Source organism: Ixodes scapularis, unplaced genomic scaffold (genome assembly GCF_016920785.2).
Source record: "Ixodes scapularis isolate PalLabHiFi unplaced genomic scaffold, ASM1692078v2 PGA_scaffold0__279_contigs__length_252992795, whole genome shotgun sequence".
Lineage (NCBI taxonomy): Eukaryota > Metazoa > Arthropoda > Arachnida > Ixodida > Ixodidae > Ixodes > Ixodes scapularis.
The window spans coordinates 46371022-46393416 of record NW_024609835.1 but is presented as its reverse complement, the minus strand read 5'-3'; the positions used below and the strand labels follow the sequence as shown (position 1 = coordinate 46393416).

The 22395-nt window shown below is 40.0% G+C and overlaps 1 protein-coding gene across 1 annotated transcript in view; it reads right to left on the bottom strand.

Annotated features, from left to right (window-relative positions):
• Positions 1-4752: 4752 nt before the first annotated feature.
• Positions 4753-22395, bottom strand: part of LOC8038051 (homeotic protein ultrabithorax) — an 86003-nt gene continuing 68360 nt past the window's right edge. The window contains exon 3 of the mRNA XM_040501703.2: positions 4753-5048. Within this exon, the coding sequence (XP_040357637.2) occupies positions 4753-5048 (296 nt within the window). The remainder of the gene's footprint in view (positions 5049-22395) is intronic.

Below are 22395 nucleotides of genomic sequence, written 5' to 3'. Positions count from 1 at the left end.
AACTCGGAGCGTAAGATTCACGACGCAACGAGGAAAGAAAGCAGACAAAGTCAGATGTCAATGTGATGTAATCCAGATCTGTATTTCATCGTCATGTCACACGTCACATCACGTAAAACATGATAATTACATGGCAATCTGTAATGAGGCAGACGAGGAGACCACTGACGTATGCAACAGCATGCTTCTGTACAAGAAAATGCACCGTGGAGAGGATCGAACAAACAAAGGCTTAACAGGGACAAAGTTTCTCGTGTCGCCACACATGTCGGCCGCAGACGTGGGCGAACAAATGATTCGCCTCTAAAATCCTCGAGAACGGAATATACATTACGGCACGTCTAAGTGTATAAATATATATATATATATAGATATATATAAATGTCAAAATATGTCTGTGGCTAAGTTTATACAGCAATCTGTTGGTTTACGTATACTGAGCAATCACAACTGTTTTCGTGTCGTATTCAGAAAGCGTTTTGTTGTTGTTTTAGTTACCGTTATCTCTATCTTCTTCTGGGCAGAATACTCGTAACTCGAGGCTATTTTGGCTTGTCAGCTTGATACGTATACTGGTAGTACATACACGTATATCCCGCATAAATATACGAGCGAAAAGAAACAGTAGCACACATTGCCGAAGTCGTAACATAAAAAGATGCGTGCACGTGAAATTTAAGTATATCTAACGAAAGGAGAGACGACCTCAGTGACTTGAATGTTAAAAGATGACGATGCTCGAAATATCCACCACTATGGAAGCTAAAAATTACGCATAATTTCTTGTTGTCTTCGCCACAAAGAACAATGCTCCATTGAATAACACGTTATAAAAGAAGTTTCAGTAACCCATGCATTAGAGACAATCCCATTAGAACTAAGTATCAAATTTACACCATTGACTATGTGGGCTAGGCGAGAGAGACAACAGTGAACTAAGTTCTGGAGACGTGTGCTTTTATGACCTAAGACGTTAAGACGTAAGTGCATACTTTTCTTTCTAAATGGTGTTAATACTTGACAGTTTGAGATTGCATGTCTCTCTATCACACAAGTATTTTTAATTTTTCTTACTTATCACAGCGATTATCAAAAATGATGTGTTAGGTACCACTTCACAAGCATTTTTATCCCGTTAGTCTTACTTTTGTGTAATTTAGAAAGAGCAATGACAAAAATTTGTCAAATCGGCGCTATAAGTGAAATTCTCATATGAAGGAAAACGGATAAAACATTTATTTCGGGCAGCGATAATTTCAGGCCCATGTGCAACAGCGGAGGAAGAAGGTTAACCAATCATCTTCCGCCATCAAGCCTATACGCAAAATTAAAAATAGATAGCGAAAATACACGAAGAAAAAAAGTTAAAATAGTGGTATGATAACCAAGAATTCTTAACTATTTTGACAATATGATGACAAAATGAAAGTGGATGTACGGGCATGAAGAACTCCGCTGAGAAAATACGTTTTAGATATCAGATGTTATTTACATTTGATTCTTTCATATCCCTCCCGATACTGTTGCAATAAGTCACGATGGAGCCCAAGTCGGTGAAAGTAACTGCGAAGGGGAATATTCTCCTGGTGAGCTATATAATGGCAGGCTACGTTCTCATGAGAGACCTATAAAAAACAGCTCAGATTATCATTCTTAGATATCGCAACAAATTCCCCTCTAAAGTCTGCTCACAATGACCCTCTATTTTTTAAAGAAAAGTGTTTTCTCTCTAAACTAAATAGTGTATGCACCTAGCCTCCAAATGCGATGAAAAGACTAACTTAAACTTGTACTAGGGATTCTATTGCACACAACCCCCCCCCCCCCCCCCCAACCCCCGAATTTAAATCAACATTCCTTAATGGTGGATAATTCGAGAAACGTTGTGGCGCCATCAGTACGGAATGTTTGAGAATACAGGCACACATTTTAAACCCACAAGAAGGCATTATCATTTCCCAACCAGGTGTAAGTACGTATAGCTGGTAATGAACATTTATTTGGCAATAAAAACGACCCATCGAGCGACGTACGCAGGGATACTCATAATAAATGTTTCCTCAGTGTCCCGACATAGAAAAACAATGAAAGTTGTATTCTCATCAGACTTTTGGCATAGCAATACAGGAGCCTAAACTCGCATCACAATATGAATACTTGAATCTCATAATTGATTCCTTCTACGCTCTATTCTGAAAGTCAGGTACGACCTTCCATACAAGAGAATCTAATGCATTGCCTGACGAGTACGTATAATGAGGCATTGTAATAGTAAATACTTAATATGGTTGTGCAGTTTTGAATTCAAGTAAATGTTAAGAACCCTAAATCTTCACTTCGAAGGAAATGGCGACAATACTATAATCATTTCGTTCCTTGCTTCGGATGATAGTTTCAATCCCCGCTTTCAAGACAGCCTTCCCCAGATTATCCTAAGTGTACTCTAATCCGACCCCTTTGGTTTCCAAGAAAAAACCCTCCGTCAGAAGCTTTAAACACTCTAATACGACAAATCGCTATACAAATCTTTCAGGTCGGGCCGACTCGTTTAATGAACACATCAAACATCCAACAAAGGAAATGATGTGCGCATATCGGAAAACCTACTAGAGGCTAACAGCTTTGTTTTGTGAAGCAATTTAGTGCAAGGTTCGTGGCAATTACTGTACGGCTGCACATACCCTTTTCAGAGCTACAAGTAAAATTTTTCAGTATGCCCTACATAACTGCTGAACGCGTAAACTTTCCAATCGCAGTATTCTCTGTGTAACAAAACTCGTCAAGTAATAGGAAAATAATCGTTTCATGAGAGCAGACAAATTAGCAGAAGTGACGGTGTAGCACCATTTTAGCCTCAGGTATGAATCTCGTAAAAAAGCTTCTGACGAAAGAATCTTCTTGAATTGAGTGGCATGTAACATTGTGTGTTCGTGCTTGCTGCATAAATGACGGAGTCACCAAAGAAACAACGACTACACTAGACGACGCACAATGACAGGAGGTGCACACACATTAAAAAAACAAGAGTTTGTTGCAAGACTCGATTATGAGGATCCTAACGTATATACGGTCACGTAAAGTTCACTTTCCAAACGGTTCTTAAGTGTTATCTACATCATTTCAAACAGTTCACAGGCGCAACAGGGGCGAATAGCAGAGGACCTCAAAAATTACCAGGAGGTCCGAGATTCAGGCCTGCATGGCGTACACAATTCGCAACACGTTGACTTCCTCATGCCACTTCTTTGGCGATACAGCGCACACTGCGTGTCTCAAGAAATTACCTCGTAAACTAAACACGCACATCAATCGCCGAACTTCCCTATAACCGCTAAAGACTGCGTCCGTAACCGCACGTGTCTGACCACCCGCAGTGGCAGCCAGTGTCTTTGTCCTCGTTTCCCTCGGGCAGCGACAGGGTGTAAAAAATTGTTCGCTTACGTCGTGCCTTATACGGTCGATCAAACGACATGTAAATACGTACGTCCTACAGGAAGAGCCTATAAATACTGCTCGAGGTGGCTATTAACTGTAGGCCAGAGGAAGTGTCACGTATACCTTAGGCGATTTCATTTACGTATATCGATGGCGAGGGATGGAATTCGTTAGAACATCCACATCGAAAAGTGCTTCCAGCTCATTAACAATTCAAATGATTTAGGAAAGAAGATTCTCGTTAGCACTCTCTATAATTACAGTCGACGCATTTTGAGATAATATTTGCACATGACTAAAAGTTCGAAATTAAAAAAAAAATATATGACCGTTTTTTTGTTGAGAGAGAGAGAGTTGAATCAAAGACATTCAAAGTAATGGTACGAAACAAAACTATCGTCAAAAATGAAATGATCCAATATTTCATGACTACGAATTGCGGTGGTTTTCTGTCGTGATCATGAAGTAATAAAATAAAAAGAGATCATACCCATCACAACACAGTCAAGGACACAGTCCTCTTTTACCCACGTGGAAAAAAAAAGTTGGAACATTTGCTGTAGAAAAGTTCACTTGCAGAGAACGCACACCATTTTCCTCTCACGTATTTCGGCTTTAAACAACGCACCATCAAACACACTAGCACTTCACGGGTCATGACAGAGTTCGTAAAATCATTAGAGCACACACACACAAAAGAAGAACACAACAAGCGAAGGAAAACAAGTAAGAAAGTGTCAATCCGACAACGTGCTGCTTTTGTAGGACTGTCCTTCTTCATCCAGGGGTGACATTGCAGTCATGCCACGGTGATTGTTTCGCGAACTTGCGTACAGAACGCGCGCAAGAGTTCCACAAGATCTTTGATGTCGCAGTGTCTCTTCGCGCACCACCAAAAAAACAAACAAAGAAACAGCGCGTTCCTTTCGGAGGAAACGGACGCACCAAGAGAAAACGCACTGACCGCTTTCCCAGTGCCACGCTACCGCCGACGTCGGCTCACTCGCGCACCAGAAAACTAAATCAACGGACACAGAGCCTCTTCTTCCCGCGTCTACCTTTCGCGCACGCTTCACGACGACGTTGCCGCCTGCTCGACGCGAAACGGCTTCCTAAAGTATCGACCACGCGCACTATCGAGCCTGCCTGGCACGGACCGCCGCAAGCAGGACAGCGGATGAGGACAGACGGGCCGAACCGTGGCGAACTAAGATCTCGCGCGAGTGTGTCTGCTTGCCGTACAGTAGTTATGGGCCGCTGTGACGGTCCGTGTTTCCCTCCAGGTGGAGCCCGGAGGGGGCGGAGACCGGTTGGATCTTACGTTTTGGAGTCGGCCGAGGGCTGCGATGCGGACGCCGCCTGCTGCGCCTTGGCCGCCTGGGCTTGCCGCTCCTGCTCGTTGAGCTCCTTGATGGCTTGGATCTCCTTCTTGAGCTTCATGCGCCGGTTTTGGAACCAGATCTTGATCTGGCGCTCGGTCAGGCACAGCGCGTGGGCCATCTCGATCCTCCGCCGTCGGGTCAGGTAGTGGTTCGTGTGGAACTCCTTTTCCAGCTCCAAGGTCTGGTAGCGGGTGTACGTCTGGCGTCCTCGGCGACGCAGTCCGCTCGCACCTGCGAAGGCAAGTCGCGAGGTTAGTTCCACCGAGTGTTGAAAGAAAACTGCATGCGTGAGTGAATAATGTACGCCCTTGTACGAACACTGTGCAGACGGCATTGGGTCGGCGGAAAGATCACACGACAACTAGTGTTTGTAAAGATTGAACGCAGTGTCAAACAAATGACCAATCCTATAGCTACCTTGCCGATAGTCTCCATCCACTTACGATTTAAACGTACGATTAATTTGGTGACTCCACAGGTTCATTATTTGCACTATCTCTCAGTAAGTAAATAACGAGTATATTAACCGCTGTCGGAAATCCTCATAACCTAGGTGCCTAATATACCACCGTAGCAAACAAATCGGTCCGATTTAGTTGCGGCGTCGATCACCGAACCGATGAATACTGCGAGCAAGTGTTCCAACATACGTCTTTGGCGCATTGAAACGCGAAGAGGCACACGCCAATCAAAGGGCAGCGTAGAGAGCGCACAGTGAACGCTCGATGACGAGGCAGCCAAGCGCAAGCCGTCATTGGATGAAATCGATTGGAAACAAACGCACGGGGGGCACGTTTAGGGGGTAAACAAGCGCACGAGGTGCACAAGGAGCAGGCGCACTTGCACGCTGTATACACCAAACTTGCTACTCAGCGAATGCGCTGTTGAGAGAAGGTACTGCTGTTCTTAGGCTGGCTCGACGTATACATAAGTATACAACTATGCATAAACGTGCATATAATTAGAAAAGAAAACGAAGAAAACTTTGATTCAAGGTTTATAACCTGCCGCCTTCTAAGCTAAAAATTTCTTTTAATAATGAAGTTAGTAAACAGGCGAGCTGGTTTTGGTTGCACATCGTTAATGCCGGAGACGACGGAAAGCATGGGGACAGGACATTGTTTTCGTCTTTTCCGGTCTTAACCATGTGGTTCCCCTTGATGTCGTGTTGTAATCACAAACTCAAACGAAAAAAAGCCACATTACATGGATTGTTTTTCTCACACGACATATTTGTTTTCATGACGAACGTCCGCTACGAGCGTGGCTAAGAGGAAATTTAAGCGCATTATATTGACACTCGAATAAATCGCTCTCAGTCGTTTTATGTGAGAACAAAGCCAATTTTCTTAATGCATTAAACAACTTCCGATTTCACTGATAAATTAGATGCCGACAAGCGTCAAAGAGATGCAGGAAACTCAATTATTCAAGTTTGATTGAGCAAAAACAAAACTATTCATTGCAACATTTCTGTAAACAGGAAAGGACTACACCATGTAAATAAAATAACACAAGTAAACCGACGCGTTTTTTTAGTTTAATTTAATTAGACCAAGTTCAAATTATCAGGGAAAGCATTGGGCGTTATCTTATATTTTAGTGGCTGCTTTCCAAAGGAACTTAACACTTTGATATTCATTATGAGTATTATTTCTCTTCATTTTAATTAGCTATCAATCTCAGGTCCAAATGAGCACCGGTAGTCGATTAAAATCTCTTAAAAACCAAGCCCTTCCAACATCCATGTTGTGGATAGAATTCTAGATTCTGTCCCCGAGATAGAATGCACAAACTGAAAGTATTTAGGTTACTGGAATGACTTACGATTTCTGTAAATGTAGTCAAAACACGGTTATATTTTATAATAAATTCACAACGAAATTCTCTTAAAAATTCCATTGAGATTAAAATTATGTTAACAGAAGCTCGGGTTAAAGATTACATCTTCACATTACCACTACGTGTTCTCACTCCCTCGAAAATGTAATAAATGCTCTGCGAAATGAATTGGACACAGCTTTTGGATAGCAATGGCAGGACACATCGACGTCATCGAACAATTTTCAAAACGATCAGCACAACATATATGTGTAAGAATGTGGCTATATAGATAATCTAATTGCAGTGTTATTTATGCAACTGTAATATAAAAAAAATTCGAATTAATTTTAGGCGTCATGTAAAAATTGCCAGAAGGAAAACAAAGCAAAACGTGTCATAGAGTGCCATTGTGAAATATATGTATTTAAATAAAACACACCGTCAGATATATTGGGATAATTTTTCCGAGGTTGTTCAGATATCATTACTCGCACAACCATGAGAGATACCAAAATTGTTTATAAAAGAAATATACTACGCTTCATGGAACGTCAAGCATGTAATATCATTATAGGCATAAAATGCAACGTCTAAACGTCAGAAGATCTTTCAGCATGTTTCGTAAAAATTTATCGATGAACTGATACTTTCGCACGGAAAAAATTTTAGGAAAAGAAGCACTGCGAAATATACCCAATTTCACAACATAGCGGACAAAGCTACAACAGTATAAAGATACTATTTACGGCCAACCCCAGTCGTAAACGCGCTAATGCGATTATCCCATCACACTCAATTTTTACGCTGTTTGAATATTTTGGTGGTAAAGCACTTTCTATGGTATGAGAAATGCGTGATCAACATAATAAATGTTCAAATATTCTTCTCAGGAACGAATGTTCAGTTTTCCTTCCGAAAGCACATGATACGCCTAAGTTTTTCCTGATGACACAGATTGAGCATACTTAATGACAAGTAAACTAAGGAAAACAAACCACAACAATATATAAGAAACATGCGCCATCATGCTCAAATGCAAATTTACAGATGTGTTCAAGAACAATTAAACCCGAATATCGCGAATTCACACGTAAGTCGGGATTTAATAAATTCAAGCGGCTTTCTGGTTTACAAGATATTATTTACAAATTGACTGCTGCATTCGAATAAGATTTAACTAAATTAAATTTTAGTCAATTGAAAAGAAACTAACCGCCATAAACGATGAAACAACGGCCACTCGCAAGTTAATTCAACGTAATAACAGCTTGTGTTTTCTGGAAAGTGAGAGTCATCACAATAAGATGCACAAAACTACTTATGCTGACTCTGGCACGTTCCACAGAGGCTAAAAATATCTACCACTACCACGAAATAAAATCACGTGATCTAGAATCAGAGAGACACACACCTATATTAGAGACCTCCATTTCGACCGTCGCTTCTAGTTCTTTTCATACTTAGATTACGTCTCTTACAAGCACCGAGGTCGAGGAAAACAAGTCGTGACACGACGGGAGCCCCAAATTCATCGCCCCAGCGCGCGCTCGAAACCCGTTCATGCATGTCGAAGAAACAACAATCGCCGCGCATATTTACCCAACACGCCAAGACCTTCCGCTGAACCCGAGGGAGCCAGATGCGGCAAACGTGGATGCACGCACACAATGGACAATTGAAAACTGCTTTCAAAGCCGGGTGCCATGAGGCCCTTCGCCCACGCCAGGCGCCTGAACCTAACCTTCCTAAACACTGCACTGACAAAGCCGACAACTGTGTGCGCAAATGTGAAATCCTCGGACCCCGCCCCTACTATCCCTCGTTATGTTTTTTTTTTTTTCTCTCACGACCCAGCTCAAGCCCGTGGAAGTCACCTGAGAGGGGGAAAGGCAACAGTTCCTGGAAAGCCCGGAGACGAAGCGCCTCTGGTTGGACAATCCAGCGTCCCCTCAGCTCGGCAGGGCTCCAGAGGGCACCAGCTTTGGAAGACATCGAAGTGTGGGTGCGTGATGCGAGCGCCGCCGGCCTCCCGCTACTCTCCCTGGCTACAGATCCCAAACTGAACCACGGAAGAAAAACTGACCTCTGTCTTCGACTACACTCTGGTATCCCAGAACTTCCTATTCTTTTTGCCATCCCTCTTTTTTTGATAAAAAAACAACAAAAAAATGAGAGTTTTTTTATATATATATATCTTGGAGCGCAACCAAGATCTGTGTACAAAAAAGGCGAGAGATACTAGTGGAAGCACGGTTGGCAGCACCACGTGCATGCACTCAAGGGACAGGGAATATTTCATCGGGTGACGTTTTCACCGGCGGTGTTCTTCGTCTCGGGGTGCGCAAAAAGGAAATCGACAGCGATTTATGGCTCGCGGACGTTATTCGTTAGGCCTCAGGGATGTTCCTTCTAGACATACAACATACACAAAATAAGAAAGGGAAACAGGGCTTGAGAGAGGAGGAGGACGACTGCGAGCAGACCTAAGGCACCGCAGTATGACTGTGAGCGAGCAACAGCAGCTACATGTCCCTATCTTGAAAAAAAAAAAGAAGGATCATTGACATGCAGGCGATTGGCCAATCCGTGAGCCCGGTTGTGGCCGCCTAAACGCTATTGGTTAGCGCGTTCTTGGAAGGAGACCTGCCTCACCAAGAGCCAACCGAAACAAACGAATTTCTTCTTCGTGTTTCTTTGCTGCGCATGACCACGGAAGGGAACAAAGAAAATAACGGGAAACCTGGAGCGTCTCGCTTGATCCACTAAGTCTATAAGTAGCACAAATTGTTTAACCAAATTGGGAAGCTGCTTAAGAGGCGACCGATTAACACCGATACGGAGCAACGTAGGTACCAGGTATACGACTTATAAGGCGGAAACAAAACTTCCGAAGGAACGATTACACGGAAGTACAAAAGTCCCCAAAGCACGAAGCATATATATACGAAGAGCATGGATATATACCGAATAAACCTAAAATAAAAAAAAAGAACAGGGGCATGAAAATGAAGACGTAGGTATATAAAACCTAAATCCCTCTACGCGTGAAATTTATCGTGCGGTGCCTTTAGCTCCCGAATTTACATTCTAGCACGATCTCGTCCTTTCTCCACCGGCAGTGCCCAAAGGCTACGCACGCACATTGCCCGGGCACTGCGCCGCTGCTGGCGCACGCTGGCTTCAGGGGGCCGATTTGCATATATGAAAATAGCAGGAACGAGCGCCCGGCATCGTATATACGCCGCCGGCAGCATCGGGGCACCAAACTCCCCAGACGCGCTTTTTCAAAGAAAACAAAAAAACCTTTGGGCATGGGCGTCGTCGCTACGGCCACGAGGCATCGCTGAGACAACGGCGCGCTCCGATATGATACCATTTCCATTCCATCGCGGTAGACATGCTTATTGCGCACTACTATATATCAGCGTATTATGCCCGAATATCTGCATGCGGGCGCACGGAGTGAATGCCGCCATGCCGTTCTTATCTGCAATTTCAGCGAAAGGGCTTTCTCCCGCTTGTCCCGAAGCGTCGTTTCTATTCTCGTTTTTATTCTGATCATTTCCGCGCATGTATATTTCTGTAAAATAAAAAAAAATAACCGTAGAACGAGCAAATGTGGTAAAATAATAAACAAAAGATAACGTTCGCACGTGAAGCTGCGGCACTTATGCGCGCGTGCGCGGGGCGGCGTAGTACGCCTTGCGGGCATTATTGTCTTGCACCATACCATTTCCATGATGCCTTTTTCAGTGCAGTAAACGAATCCAAGGCACCACTCGCTGCCATCACACGGGACGGCGGGACTTGCGTATTGCTATGTGAATAGTTTCCACTAACTTGCTTCTTGCTCGTATCTGGCGAGTGTGGTGGGACCAGAAACCGATGCGTATGATTCAGGAGCCAAATTGAATGGCCCGCGTGCGGCAAAATTTTCGCTCGATTCCGTTCCGTTTATGTGCAAGCATTCCATTGTTGGAAATATAGCGAGGCGCATCTGGCGCGAAGGAACCGTGAGAAATGTAAGATGCCCGAAAAAATGCAAGATGTTCCTGTGACATCGGATACGTACTCTCCCAGAAAACGATGTGAAAGATCCGCCGATATGTTTTTTTAAATAATACTACGTTAGTGCCACAATGTGAGATATTTCAAGGACACATCGAAAACAACCACTGTAGTGAGATGTTGCAAGTGTTAGCACGATTATGTTTTTCCTAACGGAGTATCACCGTAAAGAAAAACATGATCCTTCACAGATCCTCCTATTACGGGCGTTCGCATGATTATGCTTTCCTTTGCAGATTATCATCGAACACGCTCGCAACGTCTGAGTGTGTTAGATTAAAGAGTGTTCCATCCGAACGCTGACTTTATGTACTTCCCTAACACTCAATGCCTGCTGCCTCTTATGACTTAGTCGTCGAAGTTAAATCGAAGACAAGGATTGTGATCCCCAGTCTCGCATTATGCTGACATTTATGAATGCAATAAACAACACTACCAACCATAGTTTTTTTTTTTTGTGGCATTACACACTGTAGCTATAAAATTACGTAGTACGAAATCTTTAAAAAAATTATGGTATTTATAATTACAAAAAGCTAGCAGCCCCATGTCTGGCAACAAAAGCAACTTGTTATGACCTGATAAGCATGATGGTGTCTAGAAATGTTATTTAGCAGAGCGCAAGTTTCTTATTTAGTTATTCTCATTTATAATAAATTAATAAAAATAATATTCTCTCATATTAATCCGTATGACCTGAAGATGAAGAGTATTTGACAGGACATACTTAGAAGCTACCTGTGTTTTTAAATTCTATGCCGTTCGCAGCATTAACATGACACAAGACATTATCTGCTCTACCATATTCTGAATGATTCAAAATAATTTGTGTACCAATTCAAGAAAATTACTTCATTCGACAAAAATAACCCAGTGCGAAATGAACTATGTTCTTAAAATAGTATACCAGGCGATTTAAATAGCAGGCAATCTGAGCGCAGGAGGGCTGGTGAAATTTACTATGTTGTTAGATAACATCAATCGGAATTTGATGCAAATGAAAGCATTTAGAAGTGAATGAAAAAAAACGACAAAGAAAAGTTATTTCTATCTTTCATTTCATAATCCACTGTTCCACTGTTTTTGTTACAAAAAAATATTTACCACCGGCTACAAAGTAGATACTATAAAAACACAAGGTATAACACTGTAGATTTTGAGTGTAAAATTATTTTCATAACTTTGGTTATCAGCATTTTAGGCACGGGAGTGTGCCTCAAAAACATTTTTATTTATGGTAATATTTACACCAGCTTATTCATAAATAAAATAAACAAAAATTAATTGAAATTTATAATGTTGTACCGAACGAAAATGACCGATAAAAACTCACCCAGCTCTTAAACGACTATTATCACTATAAAACAAAATTAAATTTTAAAAAAGAAACAAAAAACATGAATACTTTTATATATATACATGGCATGCACGCAAGCCTTTAGAACAATCTCAAATAACTGACATGCCAACTTCCTATTTGTCCATCTCGTTATATGATGGGCAGTATTTTCAATTCAAATATTTAAAATTCGTATTTAAAATACTTTCAGTATTTTGAATCTTTGTATTTAATTACATATTAGAAAATTGTGTTATTGTACTTTTATACTAAAAACAATCTGGATTACGTATACAATTGTACTGAAATACAATTTCCGACACAATCGTCATGTTTAGTTAAATAAGATGTCTGAATGTTAGAAGGCCAGAAGCAGCAGGCCCACGCTCGAGATATGGCAACTCCGGTTTTTATATAAGTAATTCTCCAGGGCAACACAACTGTTCACCTGGAGCTTGCAACGCATGCAGACAGTAGTATAATTACACGATCGCACGCCGCTACAATGGTCGTCCATATTGAAATTGGCAGATCTTATGTCTGGTCGGAGCTCTTCGAAGTTTATGACCTCCTTGTTTTTCTCTTCCCCATAGTTTCTGCCCGTCTCTTCTTTTTAATGTAACCTCCTTGTTCACACTTGAGAACTACAAGAAGTTTCTTGTTGTTGTCCAACACAGATGGTTTTCTCCTGCACAAGATTCATTTGGTATAATCTCTCAAATTACATAAAAAAATATTGTCCTTAGATTCGTGATTTTGATTTTATGCACTTGATTTACGTAGCATATGGACTTCATTATTCATTTTGGCATTGGACTTTTTAAAACTTTTATACGGGTTAGGATAATTCGGTTAGGATAATTCAGTCTCGGCCCAAATGAATTTAGAAAAATATTCAAAAAGGATAAAATGCTTCCCATCGTAATTATAAATTGAATTTAATATTCTTTGGTAATTGTAACTGCAACTGAATTAAATACATTTTTGCCGAAGCATTTTGCATATGCATTTCGAAACATTGTTGGAAGTGTTTTGTGCAGGTTCATTATCTCGATGATTTTGAGTCTAAAATCCATCGCCTTGCTTGACGACGCCGATGTGGACCTGTTTTGATCTTGGGAACTGGTGCATATAATAAATAAAATATTACCAAAATAAAGTAGCCATGTATCATATTATTTCATTAATCACGATTGCCATTAAAATGAATCGGTAAAGACGGGAAGATGAAGGATGAGTGCCTATAGCTTCTGAGTGTGATATCTCAAATAGAAATGTGTTCGAGCTGTTACATATCTTAAAAGATAGGACAGTATAGTTTAAATTTATATCTAGATATGTTAATTGTCAGGCATTGCTGTGGTAGTGGACACATTAAAGAGATTGCCAAATATCAAAGGATTATATTTCACTCAACTTTATTGCCACCCGTTTGAATCAGTGGCAACTTTAAATATGGTACAATAGCGTACAGTCCCAAATGTTTTGAATATAATTTTAGAATGGCAAGAACATGTAACCCGCGTATCAAATATAACATTGTATTTTAGAATGACTTTACCGGCCTATACTGCAAAATATTATGCTTTTGCTTTTTTTGTATACTGCTAGAGAATAACGTGACTTGTCATCCGCCTGACTGCAACAATGTTGAAAAATAATGACAATCGATTTCGGAAAAAAATAAGTGTACAATATATACCCTAGAAATATCCTTTGTTCTCGTGCGGAATCGTTAGTATAAAAAGCGGTTTGTCCATACTCTTCGCAAACCACACCAACAATAACGTAAGATCTGAATTAGGTAAAAGGCATAAAGAGAGTACCTAAAATAATATATGAGCCTTGTAAAGGCTAAACTCACGATGGCTGCCAATGTACAGCTAAAAACAGCTTTCTAGACCCTCAGCGAAACGTCGTTCGCCACTCCGAAGCCCCCATTAGTTTACCATGGCCAGAACTTTGCGACAAGCGCTTCTAGTTTACTTACTTGACTCCACTTGGCGTATTCACCATTAACTTGTATGCCGTGCGCAAATTGTCGCCCTAGCGGTGTGTGTGCCCAGTGAAAAAAAACAAAACAAGAAAAATATAGAAAGTTCAAGGTTAAAAAGGTGAGTTAATTAGTGTGTTGAGGTTGCAACATAGCGATAACTTTATCATTTTACATTACCATTTTATGGTGATATTGCGTTTGAGGAAAAACATTGCAACTTCCAAACGATTTTGTAAGATTCATCGGACGCATTTCTATAGTTCTTATAACTGAGTTCAGGTGCAATATAGCTAGGTACATACAAATATAAATGTGTTGTAAGTAAGTACGGGGCATAAGACGTATGTTACTATTAGTGGTTGATTCCGTACAGGACTTATTTAAGGATGGATTGCCAGATTATGTATTTCAGACGCTTGAAATTTTACGCGTGCATGTATATCCACTTTTGGTTAGGTGCAATGTTGTCACAAAAAATTAAGAAAATTAGAACGATAATAAAATTTTAATGAGGCAAAATCGTGCCTACAAACATTTACAGAAAGGTGACACGTATCTTGCGTCGTCGACAGAAGGCTGACTGACTAGAAGCAGCGCGTTACCACTATATTTTCATATATGCAGCACGTTCAGGCATGTCCTGTATAAGAACACTTAATGGCAGTCGAGAAGGGCTTGGGATTTCTTAGAAAATTGCAGAAATAATAAAATTAAGGATCCAGGCGGAGCGGGATTCGAACCCCCATTCCTCAGTGTGACAGCCGCATACATTGCCAACTCTGTCACGCACGCGACAGTATCGCGTGTATTTCGTCTCATCTTTAATTTATTTTCGCCTTACCTTTAAGTGCAGACGCAGCCGACGCTACAAACTGATAGGACCAAGCGTCAAGAGCGCACCATCATTATGTTCGTCGATATTCATGTTCGATCATCAGTCAACCAATCATAAACAGAAAAGTCCAGTGACCTGCTCGTTTGACGCGGCTTCATTCATCCCATTTCGAAGCATCGGCTACGTCTGGACTCTGGACTTATGCGGAAGAAAGTATAAAGTCTATCGCTTAATAAAGCACTTACACCACGTCCGCATGTACAAGAGTATTAAATTTATTACATTTATATGATGTACACTGCCCCTCAAACTTAACGCCGCCGCTCAGTTTCGCAAATATTGATCTACTGCATGCTACCCAAAGATAAATTGATCGCTGCAGCTGCCTGAATACCTTCCTCTGGATGGGTTTTCATCGGCGACACAAATCTTCACCAACTATTTCGACCGCTAGGTTTAGGAATAGCTAAAAAAAGTGAAGAAACCGGACCATCTCGTGGCGGCGTTAAGTTTGAGGCGCACTGTACATAGGGTGTTTATTTTAGGCTTTCCCTATTTTTTTTTAAAGTTCGTTAATGCTACAATAATGCAGTATAATCACGTAAGTTATACGGCCAGATGGCATACTATATATGGATGATTGTCACGATAAGTTTAAAACTTAACTAGAATTTGTTCAATTGTTTTACTCAGTAAAAATAAACATCATGTTCAAATTAGAAACTTACTGAGCGTCATCGAAAACCAATAGATCACTCATTTTTGAAAAAAATCACGGCACATGAGACACACGGTGAAGCGCTAAAATAGCCACTCGCGCATCAGGAGCAAGAGTAGCACGAGTAGCACCTCAGATTGTTGATGATTCGATCGTTTCTACGCATTCATTCATATTGCAAACTTGGAAACAACGCGAAAATACAAGGGACAAGAACGAGGAGTGAACGAACACAACGCTGTTTGTTCACTTCTTGTTTTTGTCTTGTTTTTTTCGCGCTCTTTCCAAATTTCCAATAAACGACTAGCCCAACTTTACGCCCTGTTGCATTCCTTCATCGTTTGAAATTTCGGCATACCCACCTCGCCGCTGAACTTTTTGTTTACAACCCAGGTCCCAACTGAAGCCAGAATGTAAAATGTAGAGTCCTCAAACCCATCCTAATACCACAAAAAAATACTTAAAAAATCATTTTTTGAAACAACTGGACTCAAAGTGAGGATTGTTCGGCTGTATTTACGCATTTGTTAATCCTTTAAAATTTTGCCACCTGCGCCTCGCCAGAGGACGTTTTGAGGACATTTCAGTCTCTCAAACAAGACGGAATATAAAATATAGAGCCCTGAAGCACATCCTGGTACTGTGGTAAATACTTCAAAAGGGATCCTTTCTGAGAAGACCGGTCTCAAAGTGGGGATAGTTCAGCTGTTTTTACAGTTCGTTCATCTTTGAAGCTATGGCACTCGCGCCTCGCCAGAGGACGTTTTGAGGACAAGCCAGTGGCCAACTAAAGGCGGCAAATGAAATGTAGAGTCCCCGAGCCTTCCCGGCACTATGGCAAATACTCCGTAATAAAACCTTTTTGCCAAAACAGGTCACAAAGTGGGGATATTTTGGCTGTTTTTGCACATTCGTTCATCTTTTGAAATCTGTGCACACGCGCCTCGCCAGGAAGCTTTTGGAGGGCTGCCAACTAAAAGTGAAATATAAATTTTGGAGCCCTTGACCCCATCCTTGGTACTATGCAAAAAACTACAAAATAAGTCCTTTTCTAACAAAACCTGTCTCAAAGTAAGGATGGTTCGGCGATTTCTACGCATTTGTTCAACTTTTGAATTTTGGCCACCCGCCAATAGCCAGGGAACTTTTTGAGGACATTTCAGCCCCTAACTAAAGACGGAATATATACTCACTACTGTAAAAGCCATTTGTATGAGAAATTTCTTGTGTCCAATAAACGCATATAAATCATACAATATATATAAGAACATATAAGAACCATATAAGGCATATAAAAACCATATAAGAAACTTAAAATAAACTTCTCACAAGTTTCTTAGTGGAGCTTATATGTTCTTATTTATTTTGTATTGTTATTATATAGTTCCAATATGGCTCTTATAGATTCCTATATATCTTGTATGATTCATATGAGTTTATTGAAGAAATATTTTTCATACAAATGAGATTTTTCAATAGTAATGTAAACGACTTACTTTTCGTGGGCTCAATATTTCGCGTTAAAGGTCAAAGGTGAAGTTTCTGAATAATTTGCGAATTCTAATATTCGCGACGCAGTGAAATCTCAATATAGATTCCAATGTGTTGACATTTGACCGGAATTGGTCACGGGACCTATTTTTCGCGAATGGTAAGCGGTTCGCGAAATTCACGAAAATTGGGTCCTCGTGAAAATTAAGTCGTTTACAGTGATATAGAGCCCTAGAGCACATTCAATTCATCTTTATTGAATCCAGTTTGCAGAAGGAGACAGCAAAAAAAGCTACATTGCGTAGCTTGACCACTCCCTGCCTTATATATAGACTTGTGCAGATTAGTCGGCACATGCGAAAAACAAGAAAAAAACATACAGAACGTTATACAGATTTTGATATTATGAACAGTACAGAACTTTTAAAATATTATTTGTTGTTAAAATACAACTGTCTAATTTGTTTTTTTTTTGACATATTTTTTGTGAACGTTGTTTTTAATGAGTTGTTTTTATCCAGCAAAGCTAAGTCAAGGAATGATTTGTTATTATAATAAATATTACATTTATATTTCTTAATTAATGTCTGTGTATACAAGTCAAAAACACGTGTTACCTTAAATTTTGAGAATAAAATATCGGCATGACCATTATATGGTGTTTTGGCTACTAAACGCAAGATCTTTTTTTGTGCGATGTATAATCTATCGAGATTTAATTTTGTCGTATTGCCTCATACAAGCTGGCAATACTTTAAATGTAAAGAAAACAGTGTGTTATATAATATAATCTTGACTCTTTCTGGTAAAAAAACGATGTTTATAAATAATACCTCTTATTTTTGAAAATTTAGACAACATGTTCTACTCGTTCGTTCCAAGTCATGTATTGGTTAAAGAACACCCCTAGTATTTTTAACGTTGGAACAACTTCTCTGGTCGATGTTTTGAACCTAAGTGGTATACCTATTTGGCATAGGGAACTTTTAGGGCGAAATAGAAAAGCCTTTGTTTTATTGCTATTGATTTTTAACGAATTTACCATTGCCCACGAACTAAGCACATTGAGGAAACTATTAACTCCAGATGAAATAATATCTATGTCCGTTCCATGAAAAAATATGCGCGTATCCTCCGCATACGTTATTATCTGGGCATTATGTGAAATATTTATGATGTCGGTAATATATTGGTTACATAAAATAGGTTCCAACACACTTCCTTGCTGTACACCTGCCTGTAGTTGTTTTAGATCAGAGAAGTGGCCATTGACGTGAATGCTCTGAAAACGAAAGCTCAAATAAAATTTTATTAACGCCACCGAATTTTCACGAATGCCATAATTGTAAAGTTTACTCATTAGTTCGTCATGATTTAACCGATGGAAGGCTTTCGAAAAGTCGATAAAAATTCCTACCGTTAAAATTTTATTTTAAAATTTTCCAGAATTATTTCTTTCATGTTCAACAGCGCAAGTTCAGTCGATCCCCCTTTTCTCGATCCAAATTGAGAATCTGGAAAAAACTGAAATTTTTTCACAAAACTGGATTAATCGAAAATGTGTCAGTTTTTCTAAACCTTTTGAAAATATCGGAAGTACAGAAACTGGTCTCTAATTTGATAAATCATTTTTATCTCCAGATTTATACAGTATTGACATGTTTGCTATTTGCATTTTTTGGGAAAAATGCACTGTGATAACGGTGGATAAACATATGAGTTAAAATAGGTGCAATTTGCGCAATCACATATTTAATGGGTTTTATTTGGATGCCATCAATATCGCAACTTTTTTTATTGTTCAGGTTACAAAACACAGAGCTCACATCATGAACATCCGTAGGATAAAAGAAGATACTTTTATTTATAAATCTCGATACATATACCAGTGCTTCATTCACTCCACTGTGGTCATTACTGACTAAATTAATAAAATAATCACTAAGTTTGTTGGCTAGTTAAACTCCTCCGAGTTCTTGTCCGTTTATTTTTAATGTTTCAGTTCTAGAAGAGGCTGACGTTTTTCCTAACATCAAGTTTAGTTTCTTCCATATACTGGCACTGACACTTAAGTTGCTGAACATGTTAAAGTAATAGGTAGATTTAGCTCGCCTAATTAAGTTTGTTGCATATACGTAAAGTGGATAATTTCTGAGAAACACGGCCTCAAAGGGGGGTGGTTCGTCTGTTTCTACGCATTCATTCATCTTGTGAATATTTGGCCCTTGCTCCTTGCCAGGTAACGTTTTAAGAACATTTTATTCCACAACTAAAGACGGACCGTAAAATACAAAGACCTCGAGCACATCCTGGTACTATGGCAAATAAATCAAAGTAAATCCTTAATTAAAAACCGGTATCAAACTTAGAATGGTTCGGTTGTTTTTGTGCTTTCGTACACCCTTTGACATTTGGGCACTTGCGTCTCCACAGGAAGCTTTTTGAAGACAACCGAGTTTCAAAGTGAATGCGAAATTTAAATGATAAATCCCTGAAGCTCATCCAGGTCCAATGAAAAAACTTCAACTTGAGTCCTTTATCAGAAAAGCTGTCTCACATTGGGGATGCTTCGGCCGTTTGTATATATTCGTTCACCTTTTGAATTTCGGGCACCCGCGCCTCATCAGGGAATTTGTTGAGAACATTTAAGTCCCTATTTAAAGAAGGAATATTAAATATAAAGCCCTTGAGCTCTTCCTGGTAGAATGGTAAATGCTCAAATTGTAGGAAACAGCGCGAAAAACACAAGAGGGTGAAGAAGAAACACACGGGACAAGCGCAACAACTCGCCCAAGCGCTCGTCCCGTGTGTTTCTTCTTCGTCCTCGTCTGTTTTTCGCTTTTCGCGCTGGTTCCTACGACGAATTTCCACCAACTCGCCGAACTATCCATTCTTCTAAATACTTAAAGTAGATTTTGTCTGAGAAACCCGGTCTCGAAGTGGGGATCGTTCGTCTGTTTCTAGGCATTCGTTTATATTTTGAAATGTGGGCACCCGCGCCTCGCCAGGGAACGTTATGAGGACAACGCAGTTCCCAGCAAAAGGCGAAATAGAAAATGTAAATTCATCAAGCAGGTCCTAGTTTTGTGACAAATACCTCTATATGACTCCTTTCTGAGAAAACCGGTCCTAACGTGGGATGGTTTGGCAGCATTTACGTATTAGTTCATCTTTTGAAATTCCGGCGCGCGCGCCTCATCGATGTAGTTTTTGAATTCGACGGAGAGCTGAACTGGTTACGAACTATAAAATTTAGGACCTTCGACTACAATCTGCTGCTACGGAAAATCCTCTAAAATGAGCCACCTTTGAGAAAACTCGTTTTGTAGCGGGCATGGCACGACAGTTTTCAGGCATTCGTTTCTCAATTCAAATTTGGGAACCCGCGCCTTGTCCGGGGACGTTTCGAGGTCGACCGAGTTTTCAACCGGGGACTCAATACAAAATTTGCGGACGCCGACAACAGGCCGTTGGCATTTCAAAATCCTTGGCTTCCGCCCCCTTCGAGGGATCTGATAAGTCGGACATTTTTGCTGTATCTGTCCAAGGCGACGGGGATAACTTTTTATGGTCGAAGTGTACTTTTTTAATACTAATCATACTTTATTTACTAAAAAGAAACACACCAAGATAGGGTACAGGCCCACGGCAGCAGAAATGCTTCCGTGGGCATGTAATGTAAACGTCTGGCGCGTGATTAGTAATTCCTTTTGACATGTGGATATTAAATTCAGAAGAGCAATCATCCTCTCATCAATTTAGTACTGACCGCAATGCTCCCGCTCCCTAAAATAAAAATCGCTTTGTTATAATCACATAACATTAATAATAACAAAAATAGTTTCAATACTTCTATTTTTAATTGAGATTATCTTAAAATAAAACAGCTGTTTGTATTCGGTAGTTTATTGATGTCAGCAGTAGCAGAATACTGGAAACAATCGTAAAGCTCCAAACGAGAACAAACTTTATCTGGCGAATTGGTCTCAGGATCCCACAAAATAATTGAGAAAAAACAAAATATACTCAGTAAATTTTCGATTCTTCTGTTTTTTTTTTTCTACGGGTATGGCAAATCTTGTATTTTGTTGTAATTTCAAATTCTCCTCACTTGAACTTTGCTGTTTCTCGGTAATGTGCGTGAGGTGCCTTCGAAATATATTTTTCTACAGATGTAATGCATGTTTTATACACTTCAGAATTGCCACAATATTGGGGAGGGGTTTTGATTAATTTACAAAATCATAACGAGTTTTTTATACCCAAGAATAACTGCACGCCTTTATTAGCTTTGATACCTATCCGTGGTAGCAATACATAAAAACATTTATTCGACTGAGGAACCTGCAGTTTAGAAGTCATCATCTTGAACTTTTGGCAAAATAACAGCTGAATATGATACAATGGAGTAGTAGCATGGCAAATTGTTTAAAGCACGACGTTTAGGTGTTACGGTCATATTTGTATAATAAATGCATGGGCTTCTATCGGAGAGCTGCCGTAATTTGCTTAGAGATGTTGTAATCATACGATGGTAGAAATGTGTGTGGATGTTTTTAATGTGGATTGTTTAAATATATTTGTCTGCGCCCATTGCTCTTGCATCTGCAGATGCCATGATACTCGAAATGTGATAAAATTTCAAAATGCAATGTTTTTTTTTTTTGCGACAAGGAGAAAGTGCACACCACTAAACTTCAGGAGAATGGCCGAAACAAAATAAAGGAAGAGGTTTTGATATTAAAGTCAAGGCAGCTCAAGAGAATCCACCTTTTTTTTTCGAAGTGCATGCCTTCCTGAACATAAAATCCCAAGATATATAAAGCTCGCTTTTTATAAGAAGTAATAAAGGAGTTCAATAAGGGCGTAACCAAAAGCTTAGCATACGCGAAGCAATAGCGCTGTCGCCACTGAACATGCGCCAAGCCCAGACTACGTTTTGGGAGTGGCGCATTTCGAGGACACTATTTCTTTGCCTACGCGAAAGTTTCGAATAACCGTTCTGAATTCTGGTCGGAGGACATCTTCGCATACATCTGGTTCACTGATATACATTTTTTCCAACTCATGAATTGTTTAAGAGTGTGATTAAATTGCAAACTACAGCTGGCCTTATTCATAGTTGTCTTTTTTCGGGATGACCAAATTTAAGAATTTGAATTGATAAATTCAAAATCGCTTTCCTGATGTATATTTATGCAAAATATGCCAAAGTTTCAGGCCTTTCGAAATGGGTCTTTGGAACAGTCACGTGTGGATACATTCGCATTAATTTTGCAGCGTCCCCTTCTTCTCTCAAGAACGTAT